General features: G+C 30.8%; 1 protein-coding gene across 1 annotated transcript in view; it reads left to right on the top strand.

The window, feature by feature from the left end:
* LOC129750525 (scavenger receptor class B member 1) overlaps positions 1-26625 on the top strand; it is a 144455-nt gene that overhangs the window by 104950 nt on the left and 12880 nt on the right. The window contains exons 4-5 of the mRNA XM_055745482.1: positions 4809-4900; positions 13302-13459. Of these exons, the coding sequence (XP_055601457.1) occupies positions 4809-4900; positions 13302-13459 (250 nt within the window). The remainder of the gene's footprint in view (positions 1-4808; positions 4901-13301; positions 13460-26625) is intronic.

Genomic DNA, 26625 nt, shown 5'->3' with positions numbered 1-26625 from the left:
ATAATTTGCCAGGTTTTGAAAAAAAGCTATTCTGGTTTGCTCAGCCAACAAAAAACTTATATTATAGTGAAACTATTCGAGATATTATTACAGAGGGCCCCCTTATGTGACATATTTAAAGTTTGAATTCCGATTTTTGAGTTTCAATTTTCTTTTCTAGATTTCAAGAACTTAAAGCAGTATGATTATAGAACTGTTCAGTCTCGTGGATATTGGTCACCTTGAATTCATATATTTTAGTTAATTCTTTCATACCCCTTGATCTTTTCGCTGAAGTTTAGCTTTAGTTTTAGTAAAGTGTTGCCATTTTGTAATAGTAAGAACATTAAGAATTAGGGCGCCAATTTTTTTTTTGTTTGTTTATTTTTCTGGGATTTTAACACATCGTGTTATTCATTCCTGAAAGCACCAAAAAGTGTAATTATAAGTTCAAATAAAATGAAATGCCTCTTCCGGTTTCACTAGTCGGCAAGTCAGGTCTTATTTTTATCATCCGAAATGGTCTACCCAAACAGAAATTTTCTTACTCAGGGGGGCTCCTGAACCCGGGGGAAGGGGCGGGGATATTTCCCTCCATTTTTTTCTCCTTAATCCGACCTTGCTTAACAAGAATGATAGTATTTTTTTCACTAAATAATTGAAGCTTCCTTATAAAGTTTTTCAAAAAAAATTCCTTCTATTATCCATGAAGTAAAGGAAAAAAAAGTATTTAAATCAGATTTTGCACAGTGAAGAGCATAATCTTTTTTCCAACAAGAATTCCAAGATGTTGATAAAAAAAACTCATCTTTTCATCACAAAACATTTCGTTGAACTTAGGGTTGCCAGATTGTTCGGTTTTATTCGGGTTTGCCCGGAAATTTTAAGAAATTTTTTTACAAAAGTCTGGCCCGGCCCGGTTGGCCGAATTTTATTTTTAAAAAAGCTCAGATTTTGCCCGGATTTATACTATACTATATGTGACAAAATTGAATTGTGGACGTACAATCTAAAGCAACTGTATTTCGATGGTTCTGGCAAGAACCGGGTTTGAATCATCACCAGTTACCGAAACTCAATGCCGGATTCACAGGAAAAATAAATAACCTGGAAATCCATGAATGTTTTTAAAGACATTTCCACACAGGTTTGCCGTCGGATGGAAATGTTCCGGTGGGTTCGCTGTTTGTAGATGATCAGGCGGGTTCGCCAACTGGTTAGAAGAATTAACGGGTTCGCCATATAAAAAAAATGATAAGGCAGTTTCGCCATCTGTAAACAAATGATGAGGCGGTTCTGCATGTGAAAAAAAGGATGAGGCAGGTTCGCCATGTAAATAAATATGATAAGGCGGGTTCACCATGTAAAAAAATATGATAAGACGGGTTCGCCAACAGTGAAAAAAGATGAGGCGGGTTCGCCATTTGAAACGAAAGATGAGGCGGGTTCGCCAACTGTTGAAAATGATGAGGCGGGTTTACCATGTAAAAAAAATATGATAAGGCGGATACGCCATGTGAAAAAATGATTAGGCGGGTTCGCCAACTCTGAAAAAAGATTAGGCGGATTCGCCATGTGAAAAATGATGAGGCGGGTAAATGGATGAAGCGGGTAAATGTATACGCCATTGTTAAAAAGCAAACGGCATGTTGTAGAAAAATCTTCATTTAAGTGAAGGAGGAATGTGGTATCTATCGATCGAAGGAGTCGAGTGCTTATGCAGAGAAAGAATGCCAATTGAATTGTGGACGTACCTACAATCTAAAGGATTGCATACAGATTGGTCAACCTCTTGAAGATACTTTTGAGTCCAGTATCCAGTTATTCAAGATGCAATACTAAGGTTCAGGGTTACTGTAAATCGCTTCGTTTGCTTCGAAATTTCCAATCGTTACCGACGCAACCACAGTAACGACGCTGGTAAGGGGGGGGGGTAGGGTCTAACGGGTATAAAAAAACACCATTTTCACGATTTTTTTTCTAGAGCTATCGTTCAAACAAATGTATTCAAATTTTTTGCATTATACAAAGCATTGTTAAAAGAACATTTAGTAATTTTTTCGTAGAAAAATATTGAAAAATGAGCCGGTGACGGAGCACTTTCGAGAATGCCTTTTAGAAAACAGGATTTGCGGTGGACACTGTATCTCAGCACAGAATCATCTGAAATCAAAAAATCAGAGCAAAATATTTGTAATAGATGTTTTTCTGGACCCCAACGTTTTAATTTAACTTAAAAATTTTTTTTATAAAATTTTTGTGGCTGTTTGAAGTAAAAACTACGATTTTTCACGAAAAAATCCGCCATTTTTCACCTGTAAAATCTCCCCAAAGTAAAAAAAAACAAAAAAGAAAAACGTTGGGGTCTGGTATTTTATATGTAGAAAATATGTTCCAAATTTGAAAAGAATCGGATAAGACGTTTTCAAATGGCGATGTCCACGGACTTTAAAAATGTGCTTTCGAGAAAAACGCGTTTGAAGTTTCTGCTCTTGCTTTCTTGCAGTATTAGATAGGAGGAGATAAAGGCCTATAACTTCTACACTTTTGCTTCAATTGACTTGAAAATTTGACACAACAGTCTTGAAATGTTTTACAATAAGAAAACAAAAAAATAAAAAAATCGATTTTTTGAAAGTGTTAGACCCTACCCCCCCCCCCCTTAAGCTCACGAACGAATCAAAACATACAACATAAGAACGCCGTCTTAGTGAAACATGTACTATGAATTTTCGTTCTGTTTGTGTTGCCTAGCGTTACTTGTTGATTTTCTCCTTACGATTTTCAGTCATTGTTTACTCCAGCAATCATTCGCATCGCTACTAATTCATTATTCGTTTGCGAGTTGATTCGGCGCGAGTTGATGACGATGCTGTTGATTCATGCCCAAAATCAGACCTTTAAGGAAGAATGCTACTAGAGATCAATTCCTGGGATAAAGTCTAGGACCGATATTTAATAAAATAATTAACACACCTTGAGAGGCAAATAAGCCAATTTTGGCATAAATTTGGTTCTAGGGCATCTCTTGCGTTCCAAGAATTAAATCTTTTTCCTTCATGAAACGTTCGCAGCGAAGCATGATCGTCAGCGAGTCGAATAGATGTCGAAGAATTCGACGCCGTCGACGCGCAATGTTTTCATTAGAGGCAAATGATGATTGTTTGATGGTTACCGATAGTAACTCAGAAAAGAACTGGTTACTAAAGAGGGGAAGAAAAACAAACTAGGTTTGCGTCGTTCGATGCTGGAAAGCGTCGTTTCTAAAGAAAACAGACTTTTTATGTTGAAGAGTAAAATCGTTGGTGACTAGGATCGGGGTAAAAATTCACACTGAGCGAAGATCAGCAACCTTGCTAAGGTTACCAGATTTTTTTCAGCACGTATCTGAGCCGCCCAAATCAGGTACATTTTAAATAAAAACATGGCAAGATCCAGATATTTGATTTCAAAATTGACAACCAAAAATCCGAGCAATGTCCTGGAAAATTTTGTTAAAACAAAGAAATTATTCAACAAAAATGAAGAGAAAAAATTGCAAAAAAAAAATTCAGCAAAACAGATTTTTTGACAGATTTTAAATCGAATTTTAGGCTTCCAAAAAACCTTTCATGATTATTTTTGTAAAATTTGCTCAAAAAAGCTTGTTTTGGAGGCAAAAATGAAAAAATTCAAAATAACTTTTTTTTTATTCGCCAAATAGAGTGAATAAAATCAAGCAGAATCTGATATTTTATCATTAAAATCCGGGAAACCGGGCCGGGCCAGGCCGAACTGTTCCAAAATTATGTTTTAAATGACCGTGCAAACCCGGAGAAAATCGGGAAATTTTTATGTTAAACGGTAGTCAATGAATTTCTAAGGTCGAGACAAAGTGGAAGCTATTACAAGGATCGTCATTTTTAATATAAAATTATTCATTCATGTTGTTTGTTTGACTTTTTGCCGGAAAAGTTGCACTGAAATCGTTAAAATCGAATCAAACTATTTTTTAATTTGTAAAATTTATTAAACCGGAATACAGGCAGCCTGACTGCAGATGGTTTCTCATCAATCCTCATAATGACGGAAGCCGGTGGGGAGTAAGAATCCCCGGTCGATTGGATTTTTTTTCCTAAGTCTGTGTTTTGACGATACTGTTCATTTATTCGTTCAATAATCAGCACGTGTGAAAACCGTAACTCATGTTCGACGAATTAATCCAATTACAGAATCAAATTATAATCTGACAGGAGTTAAGGTAATTTTGACATATATTACTACTGTTTCAAAAAAAAAAGGTTAACTTTAAGATTACTAAACTGTTTTGTTCTGGATCGCTTTCGAACACCAGATTCTGAGTGAAAACAAAAATTCTGAATCCTATTTCGTATACAACTTTTATTTTCGATCACCAAATCAGGAAAAAATAAGACATGATATCCAACAAAAAATTACACGTAGTTCTGTAACCGATCCCGGTAAATTACTGACATTACGATGGCTGGTAATAATTTTCTACCACATCGAAATCCAAATAAACAGGACATACATATGGTTTTGTCTGATCATGACAGGGCAGTTTTCGAGTTGGACTTTGAGATTCGCTGCTGATGCCCCTGCCCGGTCCGGCGCAAACTTCAATTACTTTTTTAATGATGATGATGAGATTCCTTTCGGTGCCGGTATCATTGCGACTGGATCAGATAAAGTGGCGGGCGCGGTGGCTTATGGCGATGCTCTCTAGAATAAATAGACTTTTTTCTTCTAACTTCTTGTAAACCCATACAGGACACACACACACTTTTCTCACTCATGTTAACAAATGTTTTTCTTCTCTTTATTTGCAGATCGGATAGCAGTGATTATATTCGGGATTGCTACCCTCATCACCGGTGTGATATTATCTTCTGTTCCTTGGTTAAATTTTTTCATTATGAAGGTAAGTTTTGTTTCGGATTCATTATAAGCAAAACGAAAATGACCATATAAAATCCATTGGCTAGCCCGGAAAACGTCATTCTACCAAAATTAATTGAAAAAAATATACATTATGAGCTGTTATTGCATTCGTAATTCTTTCTTCTGTACACTTTTTTGATGTAACACCCACGGAAAATAACGTCGAGTTTTTGTTATGCTGAAAGAATCGCGATGACAAACTAATTAAGGGAAATTCACCTGACAATTGTTTAAGTTATTTCATAATCTAATTCGATTAGTTATAGGAGACCTCTCCTCTTCTCAAAGCTGGATAGAGATTCCAGTTCAATCAACAATCTATTAACCTTCGAAAGCTATTCGGGTTATTATGACCCGAACCGCACATTCAGATTATCATAATCATCATTTAAATACACTGAAGAACTGCGATTTTTGAGGAACCATGTATGTTTTGTGAAATTTATGATCAAATTAACGAATAAAAAGTAATAAGTTGGTTTTAAAACTCAGTTCATTGAAAAATGAGATACGGCTTAGCTAATGGGCTTGTGATATAGCTCAGTTGGCAAGTCTATTGTCTCCTGAGCCGATGTCCGCGAGTTCGAGCCCAAGAGTAAATATCGAACACAGTTGTACCGGATAAGTTTTTCAATAACGATCCGCCAACTGTAACGTTGATAAAGTCGCGAATGCCATAAAGATGGTAAAACGACTATAATCGAAACAAAAAAAAAAAAAAAATACGGCTTAGCTAAGGTTGCCAGATTTGTTTTTCAGCACGTAGACCTAATTCGGGCTATTTTATCTTAAAACCTGGCCAAAATTGTCGATTTCAAATCTGGGCATTGTCCGGGAAAATTTGGACTAAGCCCAGAAAATATTCAACAAAAACCAAGAAAAAAGAACTTGAAAACATTCATCAAAACTTCTCATTCGCCTTTCTTTTGCCCGATTTGGCAATCAAGGTGAATTAATCCGGGCAAAATCATGGCTTTTTCATTGAAATACGGGCAATCGTGCTGGACCGGACTTTTCCCAAATTTTGTAATGAATATCCAGGCTAACTCGGATAAAACCAGGCTAACAAACTTAGTCTAAGCACAGCCAAAATTATACGTTTGTTTTTTAAGTAAGTTTTTTCTCTAAAGGAAGTGCCGGGATAGCAGTCAAAACATACATTGGAACTCCGCATGTTTTTCATCGGTGGATGGACAACCTGATCAAAGATAACGATTTTATTATAATATCAAAATTTACATGTTTATTGTTACATCATAATTTGTATGTGTATCAAATTTCATGATTATCACGTGATAGTGGTTTTGTTATGGTGTTTTCACGTAACGCACGATGTATTACTACGAAAAATAATTTTAAATTACCTTTTATGTCGATCTGGCTCGATGTTTCCCATCTACAGGACGATGTCCGACTGATTACACAAAAGATAATCATAGCTCCAGTTTCATACTTAATGTACAGAATCCGGCAATTGAAGCTACATTAGAACAAACAGAAATTATACCTTCTTCACCATATTCCAATCAAAAGCTTCGGATTCCGCTTGATCTACCTCCTCACATCCTTACCTCTATAGAATAAGTAATCTTCGCTGTTATTAAAATTTTAACTGACCGTTAGATCTTCTAGGTCTCCAAAAACGATTTTACCACATGAATTTCGGTTTAATAGGTGATTATTAACTAATTTGGGGTTCCACATTGGAAATTTCCTGGATCTTCTACGATTGTGCTTAAAATTTTTTTTTCGATGAGTTTCTTCTTTAAACGCTTGCATTCCAGAGTAATTCACAAAACAAATCGTTCACTTTTCTTCGAATACAGTCTTAAGTAATCGAGAGCTTCCACTGAAGATAAACTTCATTCAGTCAATAGGATCAAATAATTCAATAAAATAAGCAGGACCAATTATTCTCCTCATAAGAAAATCAATTTTAAAAACAAAAATCTATGAAATCTTTAATATAAATTTAATAGGTAACTGTTCAGGATCGCCCCTGATGGCATGAATCAATAGCATGAGACCATCTACAATGAACCGAATGCCATACACTTTTTTCACACAACATTAAAACGATTTAATGGGCTGTTTTTACTGACAACTAGGACTCAAATACAAACTCTAAACTAAGTGGACTTCCTACACAAACTCTGGCCACTCTTGGCCTCAAAACCTGAAACTTTTTCAAATTCTTCTGGTTTGAAGTCTTCTGAAAAGTTGTTCATCTGATCAAAATCTTTAATTTTATGTTACTTTTTGCATCTAGATGTTGTGAAATTTGATCTAGATAACTTTGTTGAGCTGATTTTCCTTATAAATTTGGAAGTAACTCAGTCGAACGGCGTGAAAATTGTCAAGTCCCCCATTCTTGTGAGGTAAGGGATCTCAAAACATCATTTAACTTTAACGGTCCTGAAAACCCTTAGGATCGTTTAAGTTAAATGATGTTTTGAGATCCATTTCCTCACAAGAATGGGGGGCTCCCATACAAATTTTACCTATACAAATTTTACCTATACAAATTTTACAACTCTTGAATTAATAATGCAAATGGATCAAAATGTGTCAAAAGAGAAATGCATGTTATTCTAACGCTAGTTAGAGACTTATCTATTTTTTGGAAAAAGGAACAGAGAAATTGGAGAAATTGAACAAAATTTTTACCTGTATAAAAACTAATCAAGCAACCACAAAAGATCTAACAGTAGACAGGAACTTGACAAGGAACAAATCAAGTAAATTGAACCAAATTTGATCTCTGAGGATTTCGAGGTACGACAACTCATTTATTATGATGGATTAAAATTCATTCCATCTATGAAATGAATGCTTCCAAACAAATTTAAAATAAAATTTATGTTAAACTCGAAAATTCAACAAGCAAACTGAACAATAGTTGAGCATAAGGTGGCCATTTTTCTTACAGAAGAAAAAGCTTCCACTGAACTCAAAAATCATGGATACACTAATATTGACTATACTAAAAATTAGATAAAAAAAAAGCTAGCGCAGAAGAAGGTAGCTTCTTTCCAGGCCTTGTGACTACTCTCATTAAGCATTTCAAAAATGTCTCGTCCCCGGATCATTTTGAACCGATCCTGGGGAAAAAAAACTTCAGAAAAAATCAACCAAACTTTCTCAAACCAATGAAAAAATCGTGCACGATGTCAAAGCTCAGTAACAGAACAAATAAGTTCAGAATAATAAGCCGTAAACTCATATTGGTACCTTATATACATAGCTAATGGATCAAGTAGGCTGATGCTTAATATGACAGCGTAAAACTAGAAGATCTATTTTTTTCCCTATTGAACGAATGTTGTAGAGACATTTTATAGAAAAAAAAATTTTGAATAGAAAATTAAGTTAGTTAACTGATACTAAGCATCCGACCGAATAGGATTGAAGAAGATTGTAGAAATTTTATTTTCCAAAGAATCTTATCTGCTTGTCTGTAGATAAAAAAAAAACATTTAGAAAACCTAAATAGTATTAACAATATTATTAAGAGGAAAATGAATTTTCAAAAAAAAATTAAATGAGCTGAATTTCAAATTCGATTGAGTTCAAGTATTTCTGGCAAAGGCATTATCAAAAGCAATCCCAAAAATACGAATATTGTCTAAAAACATGTTCACTAAAACGTGAATAACATGTGAATTGTCTATAACTGGCAATTAATTTTTTTGTTGGATAGCTGAGACTTCCATTTAAATGTTTGAGTAGGAATGAGAGTGGAGTCTCGTAGGGTAACATGTTTTCCAGATGTCCGAATATGATTCCGTAAAATTCGTATTTTTTAAACGTTATAAGTTTGTGCTCTTAAAAAAAATTTCATATTATTCTGAAATTATCCCTGCTTTTTTTTGTTATTTCTTTAAGAAGTTAAGTGGAGTGTTGAATGAAACGTAGAAAATTGAATGAAACAACGAATTTTAAGATATGTTTGACAGATTTGTGGTCGGTGTAATGTCCAGTTTCTGAAAAGCATGAATTTATGATGAATTTTCGAAATTGATTTACAAAAAGGGGTTTTGGCCAAGCTTTCAAAGGATCTGCCTCACACGGGCCGCTGACTCAAATACCGTGATCCGTCTCCGATGATGGTTGGCTGAGAAAAGAGGCCGAGCCTTGGGCAGACTTTCGGAAAATCATTTTCGTGGCCGAGGAAAAGCCGATGGTTGCTACTGGGGCATTTCGTCTCTTAGGGTGGTTCATGGTGACCCGTTCGTTCGTGACAGTAACAAATTCCAACGCGTAGGGAAATAATAAATACTCAAATAATAAATAGATGCCCGACATAAATTATTTTAAATTTTTACCTTCTTGACGTGTTCAACTCAGCATCAGCAAAATTTCTTATATATAAATGGCTCAAAACCAAAACTCAGCCAATTCGAGGGTGTCTAAATTTTTCAACTTAAACTGTAAATAGAGTAATTAATTTATGTTAAAAGGATTGAGGAACCCCCTGCTAAATCGAAGCTGTTATCATTTTTTTTTTTTTCCAATAATGGTCTTAATACACAAACCTCAATTACTATAATTTAAAATTCTCGAAGACCCGATTAAACACAGTTTCAAACGCCGCACGAGCTTACCATCATCCAGGATAAAAATGCTTTTGACTTAAACGTTTCGAACAATAATAGTCCTATCCGTGTGATTTTGTCCGAGCGATCAAAAGATGATCCGCCGCAAGCTTCAGAGAACGGAGTTATCGCTGATGTTACCCTAAATTCCCCTACATTTTCCAATTAATTCGTGAAAGGCAGTTTTGGACTTGAAAATTTTAGTCCAAATGACACCTATCTTGTGTAATTTTTTTTCGAGAAATCGATGTTTGGTCCACCGCACGTTTCGTAAATGGAAGTTAAGTCTGTTTTATCCTCAGTTCCCAAGATTTTTCAAATAGTTTATAGAAAGCATGTTCGGACTTTAAAAATTGTCCCTACATTTTTCAATTAATTCAGGAAAAAATGCTCGGTCTTAAAAAAATGAGACCGATCTTGTGTGTTTTTTTTCGAGGAATCGAATGCAGGCTGTTTGAGCCACCACGTTATGGCTATTTTACTAGAGTGTCTGTCCCGGGATTTCCCGGGAATTTGATAAATTCGAGAATTCCCGATTCCCGGGAATCAGAGTTTCATTCCCGGGAATTCCCGACATGTATGAAATTATTTCTCTGGAAAAGCCTGAGAGTCTCTGGAACCACCAACTTGTTGTTCTTTTTGAAAATATAGTCATACAAAACTTATTAAGAATATGCCGATTTCTGTGGCAGTAGACATTTTGCAGCCATTTGGTGCAATTTTTTAAATCCAAATAGACAAGTTTAAAAAGATTTTATGTATTACCACACCGTTTTCATTGAACGAAAACCCACAACACTTAGAAAAATATATGAAAAATCGCGCAGCAGGTAGGCAGATTGTGTTTTCTTGAAAGTAACATTTATGCACTTGTTTCCCTCTGGCTTTGGAAGCCAGATGAATTTCAAAACATAAAAATGAAGACAACATCGTTTTTTTTTTCATATGTAGAGCAAATATGTAAAATGTTCAGAAAAACGAAAAAAGGTTGGAATAATCAAACAAATAAAAAGATATTTTTTTATTTAACCCCTTATTGCCTGGATGAATTCTCCATTTGACTTATTCAGGTTATTTTATAGTTCGATTGACTATTTTTAATTTATCATTGTTGACAGTTTGATTTATTTGATTAACAATTAGTAAAAAAATCGAAGTGCATATATTTTACATGTCTTTGTATATTTCCCGGGATCCCGGGAATTCCCGGGAAACAGGCCACCAGATTTCCCGATTCCCGGGAATGGGAAAATGGCCGGGAAATGGACACTCTATATTTTACCCTGTATTCCCCAACATTTTCCGATGCTTTGGAAAAATTTTCACAAGGTTTAAAGCGTACGGTGGCTCAAACGGCCTTCACTCGATTCCTCGAAATGATTTACAAAAGAACGGTCTCATTTGGTTGAAGTCCGGAGATGTTTTTTCTGAATGAATTAAAAAATGTAGGGAAATTTAGGGTATAATCAGCGATCTCTTCATTTTCCAAAGCTTGCAGCGGCTCAAACAGTCATCATTCGATTTCTCGGATAAAACCAAACAAGATAGGCCTCGTTTTTTTCAAAGTTTTCAGGTCAAAAGTAGTTTAAGCCTGGATTATTAACAAAATATAGGGCAATAAGGGGTTAAAAAGGCATTATTTGTCTTTTCGTAAGCTCATGCGGCGTTTGAAACTATGTCCAATCGATTTTCCGGAAATTTTTACATATTCACACTTTACTTAAGTATTTTTTCATAGATTTTGTTCGTATAGGAGGGAAGACATTGAATTTCATTACACACTTTTTTTTGCCCATTTTGCGATGTTTTAACATGAAATATTTTAGAGTTTACTACTCCAAACTCACACCAAGCCACTTATTATTGAACTTACTTACTTAATGATCCCGCGCCGATCCACCGGTGCATAGGGCCGTTGTAAAAGACCTCCACTGTTGACAATCCGGAGCCAGCGTCTTCACCTGGTCCCAGTCAAGATTCTCGTCGACAGTTCGGATTTCAGCGGCTAGGCTTCGCCGCCACGAGTTTCTGGGTCTGCCTCTTCTTCGATGACCTTCTGGATTCCAATCTAGCGCCTCTCTGCAAATCTCGTTTTCATCTTACCGCAGCGTGTGCCCAATCCATCTCCACTTACGTTCCCGAATCTCGATTTCCAGCGCCCTTTGATGACACCGGCGATGTAGTTCCTCATTTGAGATCCAGTTGCCAGGCCACCAAGCGCGGATGATACTCCGCAGGCAGCGATTTACAAAAACTTGCAGTTTTCGCGTCGTTACCGCATATGTGCACCAAGTTTCGCACCCGTACAGCAATACGGATTTGACGTTTGAGTTGAAGATTCGGATTTTTGAGAAGGTGGCCGCACGCGTCTGTTCCCCAGGTCAGGGGCGGCGTGCAACAACAACCGAGCGTCTGTTCTCCAGGTCAGGGGCGGCTCAAGCAGCGTCTGTCTCGCAGCGAGCGGCTGAATCTATGAAATGCGGCTCCCGCCAGCTAAGGCCAAGATGGCAGCCCCATCGCAGGATAGGGACTTTAGGCTAACAACCTACTGTTCCCGACTTGAAATTGTTACGGAATCCGAAAGAAATGACATATTATTGAAAGTTTTATAAAATCTCGTTCCACTGTCCACTAACACTCCACAAAATTTGAAGACAGAACTATGACAGGAAAAAAGATGTATGTATGTATGTTGGTAATCCACCATGGGTGCACGGATTCACCGCAGTTTCTGCCAAAGTATGGGTTCACATACATTCCTTAGATTATTAGGTTCGACAAATCTCCAATGCACGCGCCACTATACCCGGACCCCATGGCTTCGTATGAACTGTTATGTGGTGAATGTATTGCGTGTGTTGATGTAGGTATATTTTGGAAGAACGAATCAATCAGGTGGGCTAGTTTACTTACAGGTATTCCGGCATCCGTGTATATACCTGGCCAGCTGGCAACTGATTGAACATTCCAATTATATAGTCAGTTATATAGTGAAACACATCTTACCTGTCGGCCCCGCTCATGGGATTCGAACCCAAAAGTTTTTTGTTTTTCTTGCCGATACCGGGAATCGAACCCAGTACGCCTGGCGTACCAATACCAGACTCGCGCCAGCCTATCCACTAGACCACATCGGCGCTCTAACTATGACAGGAAAAAAGATACAGCTATTCTCGAAAAAAAGAGAATGCTTCACAAAATTCGCTGTATTTTTGAAAACTTGCATTGAAAATACTTGAAATTTGGTCAAAAGATGTAAAAATGCAGATGTAGACTTTCAGTAAACCTTTCGTGATTTCTGAATGAATTTTTTTTAATCTCCAAACTCGCTTAACCAACTCAGGAATGATTCGTTCACTTCCAAAAATTTTATTAAATTTTTTGACAGTGAGAGCAATCAAAACAAATTGAGGGAGGTACAAAGCTTGCAGTGGTTTGAATCTCACGAAAAGCTAGAGTTTTTATTTTTTTTGTTTCGATTGTTCTCGTTTTAACATGGTTATATCATTCGCGACTCATATCGACGATGCAGTTGGCGGACAGTCATTGTAAAACTTATCCGGTCCAACTGTGATCGATGTTTACTCTTGAGCTCGAACTCACGGACATCGGCTCAGAAAGCAACTGTCTTGCCAACTGAGCTGCCAACACAAGCTCTTCTAGGGTTTTCACTGGTCAGCTAAAGCGTAAATAAACGTACAGAACTTCAATTCGAGAGTTCTTGCAAAATTTCACCCGACTCAATTCAAAAGATGAAACTAACTAATAAAATCTTCTATTTTACAGAACCTGCGGCTATGGAACGGCACGATCAGCTTCCACTACTGGCAGCGGCCGGGTGTTACTAGGTTAACTAAGGTGTACATATTTAACGTTACGAATCCGGAGGGATTTCTCGCCGGTGAAAAGCCAAAACTAGTTGAAGTAGGACCATTTGTTTATAGGTAAGTGCTCTACGCTACAATTCCATACACATCTGTGTGAAAAACATAAATTTACTTATTATTCTGTTAAAAAAGCACAAGTACTGTGTTGAGAGAGGTGAAAAAAGAAAAATAAGAAGTATACAAAAGACTTTTAGGGAATTACATGAAATGACAGCGATTCGTGTTTGTTAACTATTACGTCCATTGGCCATTGTCAAATGAAATGGATGTTGTCCATTAAAATTTAGCCACCTTCTACAAAATTATCATATCAACGTCTAATTGAATGATTGTCTCTGGCTTTTAAAAGCCAATCATCAACTTTACATTCAGTTTGTTTGACACGAGAGTCATTTGGATGTTTTAACAAAATCTATTTGATGACACCTTCATAAAACAAATAGCGAAATTTCTCCATTGTCCGCAAACAAATTTTCCACTCCAATCTACTTACAAAGTGTAATACAGTGGATAAAACCCCGATCAATCCCATATAAAAATGCCTTTACGCGCTTCTAAGAAACAATCGCTAACGTTAAGCTTGTCAATCGGATCGGAACGCTAATCCAACAACTTATTTTACATGGCTGTAAAGCCAGCACATTTGTTCATTCATTCATAAACATCTTCTTTATGGCCATGTTTTTTTTTACAAATGACTCATTAGCTCTAACGTATGCTTATAAAGTGTACCGCTCATTAGCAAATCCTAATAATCGAGGGAGAGCTCTGCTTACCTGCTCTGACCTGTTGTTTCGAGGCAACGACATGGGAATCCCGGCATTCCCGTTTGCTCAGAACGACCTAGTACTGGGCCTTGCGGTTTGCGTGGGATTTGTTTTTGTTCCGGACGATGTTTGCAAATTAGTACAGGTCACAAATCGGTACTATTCCATGTATTATTGTCGGTGTAAGTAAACGAAAGGAAATTTCCAATAGTCTTGCTGTAAGACAGATGTCAGACTAAGTCTAAAATAATGTCAGACTAAGTCTAAACAATAAGTCGTGTCTGAGCTTCCGAATCGAAATGGGGCAATAATAAAACTTAGCGGAATCGGAAAGCTTGAACCCGACCGACGACGCTAAGGATCGATGAATGATCTCCCGGGTTTTGTTTGTTTTTTACCATGGAACGAGACTAATAAAACTTTCAAGTGCAACGAGCAAATTACAACTCATCAGATCAACTGCTGTCAGAGCTATTTTATTTACGAGTCATTTCAAGTACATTCATTAAACCACAGTACAACTAGTTAGGTACGCAAACATCCTAGCGGATGATGTTTTTCTTCACCTTCGTCTATTAACCATTGCTGACTTTGAACCAATATGTGGTTTGAGTTGTCGATTAGCAAGTTGAAATGAATGGAATGCTCCAGTTTCATTGGCAGTGGACCTAGACAAGGTCAACTTCAATTCATTAAGCAAAAATGATCAATTAGAGAAAAAAAAACAGTTACCAGAGATTTCAGCTCTTGCATATCAAACTTAAGATTCTAAACGCAATTTCTTGTTTTTTCTAACACGATCATCAACTTTAAATTTAACTATTTATCGCTTTTAGATCTTCAATGAGATTCAATCACTGTGATCTTTTTCTTAAGGCTGAAAAGTGATGAGCTCCTCTTAGAATTGAGCCATCGTAATCGGTAGATTATATTCGAAACTTTTCATTGAATTGCTTTGGAAATATGGTATAATTGTTGAATAACTATTTAAATGTTTCCATGTTGGAAGAACTTGTAAACAAAGAAAAAATTGCAACCCTTTCCCGTAGTAAGATTGAGCACAAATTTTTGCATATGTCCTTCTGATGATTCCCTAAAATCATGTAAGTCTTTTTTGCTATTATTTCGATTTCCTAGTAAGTATTTATTAAGTCGAATTTGATAAAAAATCAATAAAAATTATTCCAAATTATGATTTTTATTCAAACATATTTCCCGAGAATGTTTGTATCAAATTGAATCGCAGGAGAAAACAGCAAATGAAACAAAAAAAACACTTCTATTCCGGCTGGGGCTGAAGAAATGGCCTGAAATTTGTACACTATACCACAAAAGGTTGTTTGCACAAAAAATTTTGATCCCGACCGATTTTACCCTAAACTGACCGCGTGCTCATCCAAGCTGTGCCATAAACGATGCAAATCGATGCCAAATCGAATTTCATCGCATTTGTACAAATGTGGTGTACGTGTAATTTATGACCCCACTTAATGCTTGATTTTTCGTTCCCTTGTTGTGCGCTGCAAGCCTTTCGTTCGAATCGAAAAACCTGTGCAATTCGGAATGCAAAATGAATCTTTGACGTTTTGTAATTAGGAAAAAAATCTAAACAAAAAAGTGAAAATTTTCGATGAATTGAAAATTTATTTTACTTTGCCTTTTTCCTTCGAAGATCTCTAAAAAAAAAGTAGATATTTAGAATCTATTTTTAGGTCTTCTTCTAAAAATTCAAACATTTTCCCAAAAAATAGCGATTACTTTATTACCAAAACAACATATTTAAAGTTTTTTTTTTTTTGAATCATCGGAGTGTTTGAGTTGTTTATTTACTGGAAAAAGATTTAAAATTATTTAGATTTTTATAGATTTATTCAAGTGTCGTATTCAATTTATGAAAAATACACTTCTGAAATGTCTGCTCTTAAGTGAGAACTGTTTGTACATTTTGCGTACATTAAAAAAGTACCTTTTCATAACAATGTTTTGCCCAATAATTATTAAACAATAACATGAGGAGCTAATTCATCTTAAATTCTACCTTTTTGATTACATGTTTTTCCTAATAACAAAACGTCAAAGATTCTTCTGACATCTCGAATCGAGCATTGTTTTATAATGCATAATTTACTCAATTACTAAACGTTAAATTAATTCTTAGTTTAGTAGATTCAATGAAAATTTTATGAAAATAAACAGATTTTAAAAAAATTCACAAAAACTACACAATTGACAATGTTGTCAAAAATAACAAATTAACAAAATCGGATAATAGAATAACTGGGCTGAATTAACAAAATTCTCTAAACTGACTAAACTGACCACAGAAAAAAACTTAAAACATTGAACAAACCTTCAAAAAGGACAAAATAAACATACTGAACCAAATGACAAAAATGATAAAATATTGCAAATAAGACAAAATTAATACCATTGAAAAAATTGACTAATTCAACAAAATATAACAAACAAGACATAAATCACAAAAATGACAAAAATGACAAAATGACAAAAATGACAAAAATGACAAAAATGACAAAAATGACAAAAATGACAAAATGACAAAAATGACAAAAATGACAAAAATGACAAAAATGACAAAAATGACAAAAATGACAAAAATGACAAAAATGACAAAAATGACAAAAATGACATAAATGACATAAATGACAAAAATGACAAAAATGATAAAAATGACAAAAATGACAAAAAATGACAAAAATGACAAAAATGACAAAATGACAAAAATGACAAAAATGACAAAAATGACAAAAATGACAAAAATGACAAAAATGACAGAAAATGACAAAAATGACAAAAATGACAAAAATGACAAAAATGACAAAAATGACAATAATGACAAAAATGACAAAAATGACAAAATGACAAAATGACAAAAATGACAAAAATGACAAAAATGACAAAAATGACAAAAATGACAAAAATGACAAAAATGACAAAAATGACAAAATGACAAAAATGACAAAAATGACAAAATGACAAAAATGACAAAAATGACAAAAATGACAAAATGACAAAAATGACAAAAATGACAAAAATGACAAAAATGACAAAAATGACAAAAATGACAAAAATGACAAAAATGACAAAAATGACAAAATGACAAAAATGACAAAAATGACAAAAATGACAAAAATGACAAAATGACAAAAATGACAAAAATGACAAAAATGACAAAAATGACAAAAATGACAAAAATGACAAAAATGACAAAAATGACAAAATGACAAAAATGACAAAAATGACAAAAATGACATAAATGACAAAAATGACAAAAATGACAAAAATGACAAAAATGACAAAAATGACAAAAATGACAAAAATGACAAAAATGACAAAAATGACAAAAATGACAAAAATGACAAAAATGACAAAAATGACAAAAATGACAAAAATGACAAAATGACAAAAATGACAAAAATGACAAAAATGACTAAAAATGACAAAAATGACAAAAATGACAAAATGACAAAAATGACAAAAATGACAAAAATGACAAAAATGACAAAAATGACAAATATGACAAAAATGACAAAAATGACAAAAATGACAATAAATGACAAAAATGACAAAAATGACAAAAATGACAAAAATGACAAAAATGACAAAACAATGACAAAATGACAAAAATGACAAAAATGGACAAAAATGACAAAAATGACAAAAATGACAAATGAAAAATGACAAAAATGACAAAAATGACAAAATGACAAAATGACAAAAATGACAAAAATGACAAAAATGACAAAAATGACTAAAAATGACAAAAATGACAAAAATGACAAAAATGACAAAAATGACAAAATGACAAAAATGACAAAAATGACAAAAATGACAAAAATGACAAAAATGACAAAAATGACAAAAATGACAAAAATGACAAAATGACAAAAATGACAAAAATGACAAAAATGACAAAAATGACAAAAATGACAAAAATGACAAAAATGACAAAAATGACAAAAATGACAAAAATGACAAAATGACAAAATGACAAAAATGACAAAAATGACAAAAATGACAAAAATGACAAAAATGACAAAAATGACATAAAAGACAAATATGACATAAATGACATAAATGACAAAAATGACAAAATGACAAAAATGACAAAAATGACAAAAATGACAAAAATGACAAAAATGACAAAAATGACAAAAATGACAAAAATGACAAAAATGACAAAAAATGACAAAAATGACAAAAATGACAAAAATGACAAAAATGACAAAAATGACAAAATGACAAAAATGACAAAAATGACAAAAATGACAAAAATGACAAAAATGACAAAAATGACAAAAATGACAAAAAATGACAAAAATGACAAAAATGACAAAAATGACAAAAATGACAAAAATGACAAAAATGACAAAAATGACAAAAATGACAAAAATGACAAAATGACAAAAATGACAAAAATGACAAAAATGACAAAAATGACAAAAATGACAAAATGACAAAAATGACAAAAATGACAAAAATGACAAAAATGACAAAAATGACAAAAATGACAAAAATGACAAAAATGACAAAAATGACAAAAATGACAAAAATGACAAAAATGACAAAAATGACAAATGACAAAATGACAAAAATGACAAAAATGACAAAAATGACAAAAATGACAAAATGACAAAAATGACAAAAATGACAAAAAATGACAAAAATGACAAAAATGACAAAAATGACAAAAATGACAAAAATGACAAAAATGACAAAAATGACAAAAATGACAAAAAATGACAAAAATGACAAAAATGACAAAAATGACAAAAATGACAAAAATGACAAAAATGACAAAAAATGACAAAAATGACAAAAATGACAAAAATGACAAAAATGACAAAAATGACAAAAATGACAAAAATGACAAAAATGACAAAAATGACAAAAATGACAAAAATGACAAAAATGACAAAAATGACAAAAATGACAAAAATGACAAAAAATGACAAAAATGACAAAAATGACAAAATGACAAAATGACAAAAATGACTAAAAATGACAAAAATGACAAAAATGACGAAAATGACAAAATGACAAAAATGACAAAAATGACAAAAATGACAAAAATGACAAAAATGACAAAAATGACAAAAAATGACAAAAATGACAAAAATGACAAAATGACAAAAAATGACAAAAATGACAAAAATGACAAAAATGACAAAAATGACAAAAATGACAAAAATGACAAAAATGACAAAAATGACAAAAATGACAAAAATGACAAAATGACAAAAATGACAAAAATGACAAAAATGACAAAATGACAAAAATGACAAAAATGACAAAAATGACAAAAATGACAAAAATGACAAAAATGACAAAAATGACAAAAATGACAAAAAATGACAAAAATGACAAAAATGACAAAATGACAAAAATGACAAAAATGACAAAAATGACAAAAATGACAAAAATGACAAAAAATGACAAAAATGACAAAAATGACAAAAATGACAAAAATGACAAAAATGACAAAAATGACAAAAATGACAAAAATGACAAAAATGACAAAAATGACAAAAATGACAAAAATGACAAAAATGACAAAAATGACAAAAATGACAAAATGACAAAAATGACAAAAATGACAAAAATGACAAAAATGACAAAAATGACAAAAATGACAAAAATGACAAAAATGACAAAAATGACAAAATGACAAAATGACAAAAATGACAAAAAATGACAAAAATGACAAAAATGACAAAAATGACAAAAATGACAAAAATGACAAAAATGACAAAAATGACAAAAATGACAAAAATGACAAAAATGACAAAAATGACAAAAATGACAAAAATGACAAAATGACAAAAATGACAAAAATGACAAAAATGACAAAAATGACAAAAATGACAAGACAAAAATGACAAAAATGACAAAAATGACAAAAATGACAAAAATGACAAAATGACAAAAATGACAAAAATGACAAAAATGACAAAAATGACAAAAATGACAAAATGACAAAAATGACAAAAATGACAAAAATGACAAAATGACAAATGACAAAAATGACAAAAATGACAAAAATGACAAAAATGACAAAAATGACAAAAATGACAAAATGACAAATGACAAAAATGACAAAAATGACAAAAATGACAAAATGACAAAAATGACAAAAATGACAAAAATGACAAAAATGACAAAAATGACAAAAATGACAAAATGACAAAAATGACAAAAATGACAAAAATGACAAAAATGACAAAAATGACAAAAATGACAAAAAAGACAAAATGACAAAAAAGACAAAAATGACAAAAATGACAAAAATGACAAAAATGACAAAAATGACAAAAATGACAAAAATGACAAAATGACAAAAATGACAAAAATGACAAAATGACAAAATGACAAAAATGACAAAAATGGACAAAAATGACAAAAATGACAAAATGACAAAATGACAAAAATGACAAAAATGACAAAATGACAAAAATGACAAAAATGACAAAAATGATAAAAATGATAAAAATGACAAAAATGACTAAAGTGACAAAAATGACAAAAATGACAAAATGACAAAAATGACAAAAATGACAAAAATGACAAAAATGACAAAAATGACAAAAATGACAAAAATGACAAAAATGACAAAATGACAAAAATGACAAAAATGACAAAAATGACAAAATGACAAAAATGACAAAATGTCAAAATGACAAAAATGACAAAAATGATAAAAATGATACAAAATGACAAAAATGACAAAAATGACAAAAATGACAAAAATGACAAAAATGACAAAAATGACAAAAATGACAAAAATGACAAAAATGACAAAAATGACAAAAATGACAAAAAATGACAAGAATGACAAAAATGACAAAAATGACAAAAATGACAAAAATGACAAAAATGACAAAAAGGACAAAAATGACAAAAATGACAAAATGACAAAAATGACAAAAATGACAAAAATGACAAAAATGACAAAAATGACAAAAATGACAAAAATGACAAAAATGACAAAAATGACAAAAATGACAAAAATGACAAAAATGACAAAAATGACAAAAATGACAAAAATGACAAAAATGACAAAAATGACAAAAATGACAAAAATGACAAGAAATGACAAAAATGACAAAAATGACAAAAATGACAAAAATGACAAAAATGACAAAAATGACAAAAATGACAAAAATGACAAAAATGACAAAAATGACAAAAATGACAAAAATGACAAAATGACAAAAATGACAAAAATGACAAAAATGACAAAAATGACAAAAATGACAAAAATGACAAAAATGACAAAAATGACAAAAATGACAAAAAATGACAAAAATGACAAAATGACAAAAATGACAAAAATGACAAAAATGACAAAAATGACAAAAATGACAAAAATGACAAAAATGACAAAAATGACAAAAATGACAAAAATGACAAAAATGACAAAATGACAAAAATGACAAAAATGACAAAAATGACAAAAATGACAAAAATGACAAAAATGACAAAAATGACAAAAATGACAAAATGACAAAAATGACAAAAATGACAAAAATGACAAAATGACAAAAATGACAAAAATGACAAAAATGACAAAAATGACGAAAATGACAAAAATGACAAAAATGACAAAATGACAAAAATGACAATAATGACAAAAATGACAAAAATGACAAAAATGACAAAATGACAAAAATGACAAAAATGACAAAAATGACAAAAATGACAAAAATGACAAAAATGACAAAAATGACAAAATGACAAAAATGACAAAAATGACAAAAATGACAAAAATGACAAAAATGACAAAATAATGACAAAAATGACAAAAATGACAAAAATGACAAAAATGACAAAAATGACAAAAATGACAAAAATGACAAAAATGACAAAAATGACAAAAATGACAAAAATGACAAAAATGACAAAAATGACAAAAATGACAAAATGACAAAAATGACAAAAATGACAAAAATGACAAAAATGACAAAAATGACAAAAATGACAAAATGACATAAATGACAAAAATGACAAAAATGATAAAAATGACAAAAATGACAAAAATGACAAAAATGACAAAAATGACAAAATGACAAAAATGACAAAAATGACAAAAATGACAAAAATGACAAAAATGACAAAAATGACAAAAATGACAAAAATGACAAAAATGACGAAAATGACAAAAATGACAAAAATGACAAAAATGACAAAAATGACAAAAATGACAAAATGACAAAAATGACAAAAATGACAAAAATGACAAAAATGACAAAAATGACAAAAATGACAAAAATGACAAAATGACAAAAATGACAAAAATGACAAAAATGACAAAAATGACAAAAATGACAAAATGACAAAAATGACAAAAATGACAAAAATGACAAAAATGACAAAATGACAAAATGACAAAAATGACAAAAATGACAAAAATGACAAAAATGACAAAAATGACAAAAATGACAAAAATGACAAAAAATGACAAAAATGACAAAAATGACAAAAATGACAAAAATGACAAAAATGACAAAAATGACAAAAATGACAAAAATGACAAAAATGACAAAAATGACCAAAAATGACAAAAATGACAAAAATGACAAAAATGACAAAAATGACAAAAATGACAAAAATGACATAAATGACAAAAATGACAAAAATGACAAAAATGACAAAAATGACAAAAATGACAAAAATGACAAAAATGACAAAAATGACAAAAATGACAAAAATGACAAAAATGACAAAATGACAAAAATGACAAAAATGACAAAAATGACAAAAATGACAAAAATGACAAAAATGACAAAAATGACAAAAATGACAAAAATGACAAAATGATAAAAATGACAAAAATGACAAAAATGACAAAAATGACAAAAATGACAAAAATGACAAAAATGACAAAAATGACAAATATGACAAAAATGACAAAAATGACAAAAATGACAAAAAATGACAAAAATGACAAAAATGACAAAAATGACAAAAATGACAAAAATGACAAAAATGACAAAAATGAAAAAATGACAAAAATGACAAAAATGACAAAAATGACAAAAATGACAAAAATGACAAAAATGACAAAAATGACAAAAATGACAAAATGACAAAATGACAAAAATGACAAAAATGACAAAAATGACAAAAATGACAAAAAATGACAAAATGACAAAAATGACAAAAATGACAAAAATGACAAAAATGACAAAAATGACAAAAATGACAAAAATGACAAAAATGACAAAAATAACAAAAATGACAAAAATGACAAAAATGACAAAAATGACAAAAATGACAAAAATGACAAAAATGACAAAAATGACAAAAATGACAAAAATGACCAAAAATGACAAAAATGACAAAAATGACAAAAATGACAAAAATGACAAAAATGACAAAAATGACAAAAATGACAAAAATGACATAAAATGACAAATATGACATAAATGACATAAATGACAAAAATGACAAAAATGACAAAAATGACAAAAATGACAAAATGACAAAAATGACAAAAATGACAAAAATGACAAAAATGACAAAAATGACAAAAATGACAAAAATGACAAAAAATGACAAAATGACAAAAATGACAAAAATGACAAAAATGACAAAAATGACAAAAATGACAAAAATGACAAAAATGACAAAAATGACAAAAATGACAAAAATGACAAAAATGACAAAAATGACAAAAATGACAAAAATGACAAAAATGACAAAAATGACAAAAATGACAAAAATGACAAAAATGACAAAAATGACAAAAATGACAAAAATGACAAAAGAAAATGACAAAAATGACAAAAATGACAAAAATGACAAAAATGACAAAAATGACAAAAATGACAAAAATGACAAAAATGACAAAAATGACAAAAATTGACAAAAATGACAAAAATGACAAAAATGACAAAAATGACAAAAATGACAAAAATGACAAAAATGACAAAAATGACAAAAAATGACAAAAATGACAAAAATGACAAAAATGACAAAATGACAAAAATGACAAAAATGACAAAAATGACAAAAATGACAAAAATGACAAAAATGACAAAAATGACAAAAATGACAAAAATGACAAAAATGACAAAAATGACAAAAATGACTAAAAATGACAAAAATGACAAAAATTGACAAAAATGACAAAATGACAAAAATGACAAAAATGACAAAAATGACAAAAATGACAAAAATGACAAAAATGACAAAAATGACAAAAATGACAAAAATGACAAAAATGACAAAAATGACAAAAATGACAAAAATGACAAAAATGACAAAAATGACAAAAATGACAAAAATGACAAAAATGACAAAAATGACAAAAATGACAAAAATGACAAAAATGACAAAATGACAAAAATGACAAAAATGACAAAAAATGACAAAAATGACAAAAATGACAAAAATGACAAAATGACAAAAATGACAAAAATGACAAAAATGACAAAAATGACAAAAATGACAAAAATGACAAAATGACAAAAATGACAAAAATGACAAAAATGACAAAAATGACAAAAATGACAAAAATGACAAAATGACAAAAATGACAAAAATGACAAAAATGACAAAATGACAAAAATGACAAAAATGACAAAAATGACAAAAATGACAAAAATGACAAAAATGACAAAAATGACAAAAATGACAAAAATGACAAAAATGACAAAAATGACAAAAATTGACAAAAATGACAAAAATGACAAAAATGACAAAAATGACAAAAATGACAAAAATGACAAAAATGACAAAAAATGACAAAAATGACAAAAATGATCAAAAATGACAAAAATGACAAAAATGACAAAAATGACAAAAATGACAAAAATGACAAAATGACAAAAATGACAAAAATGACAAAAATGACAAAAATGACAAAAATGACAAAATGACAAAAAATGACAAAAATGACAAAAATGACAAAAATGACAAAAATGACAAAAATGACAAAAATGACAAAAATGACAAAAATGACAAAAATGACAAAAATGACAAAAATGAACAAAAATGACAAAAATGACAAAAATGACAAAAATGACAAAAAATGACAAAAATGACAAAAATGACAAAAATGACAAAAATGACAAAAATGACAAAAATGACAAAAATGACAAAAATGACAAAAATGACAAAAATGACAAAATGACAAAAATGACAAAAATGACAAAAATGACAAAATGACAAAAATGACAAAAATGACAAAAATGACAAAAATGACAAAAATAACAAAAATGACAAAAATGACAAAAATGACAAAAATGACAAAAATGACAAAAATGACAAAAATGACAAAAATGACAAAAATGACAAAATGACAAAAATGACAAAAATGACAAAAATGACAAAAATGACAAAAATGACAAAATGACAAAAATGACAAAAATGACAAAAATGACAAAAATGACAAAAATGACAAAAATGACAAAAAAGACAAAAAAGACAAAAGTGGCAAAATGAAAAAAATGACAAAAATGACAAAAATGACAAAACTGACAAAAAATGACAAAAATGACAAAAATGACAAAAATGACAAAAATGACAAAAATGACAAAAATGACAAAAATGGCAAAAATGACAAAAATGACAAAAATGACAAAAATGACAAAAATGACAAAAATGACAAAAATGACAAAAATGACAAAAATGACAAAAATGATAAAAATGATAAAAATGACAAAAATGACTAAAGTGACAAAAATGACAAAAATGACAAAAATGACAAAAATGACAAAAATGACAAAATGACAAAAATGACAAAAATGACAAAAATGACAAAAATGACAAAAATGGACAAAAATGACAAAAATGACAAAAATGACAAAAATGACAAAAATGACAAAAATGACAAAAATGACAAAAATGACAAAAATGACAAAAATGACAAAAATGACAAAAATGACAAAAATGACAAAAATGACAAAAATGTCAAAATGACAAAAATGACAAAAATGATAAAAATGATAAAAATGACAAAAATGACAAAAATGACAAAAATGACAAAAAGACAAAAATGACAAAAATGACAAAAATGACAAAAATGACAAAAATGACAAAAATGACAAAAATGACAAGAATGACAAAAATGACAAAAATGACAAAAATGACAAAAATGACAAAAATGACAAAAATGACAAAAATGACAAAAATGACAAAAATGGACAAAAATGACAAAAATGACAAAAATTGACAAAAAATGACAAAAAATGACAAAAATGACAAAAATGACAAAAATGACAAAAATGACAAAAAATGACAAAAATGACAAAAATGACAAAAATGACAAAAATGACAAAAAATGACAAAATGACAAAAATGACAAAATGACAAAAATGACAAGAATGACAAAAATGACAAAAATGACAAAAATGACAAAAATGACAAAAATGACAAAAAATGACAAAAATGACAAAAATGACAAAAATGACAAAAAATGACAAAAATGACAAA

The sequence above is a fragment of the Uranotaenia lowii genome, chromosome 3 (assembly GCF_029784155.1).
Source record: "Uranotaenia lowii strain MFRU-FL chromosome 3, ASM2978415v1, whole genome shotgun sequence".
In the NCBI taxonomy this organism is placed as follows: domain Eukaryota; kingdom Metazoa; phylum Arthropoda; class Insecta; order Diptera; family Culicidae; genus Uranotaenia; species Uranotaenia lowii.
Note: the sequence above shows the minus strand (reverse complement) of the source record. Positions and strands in the feature narration are given on the sequence as shown.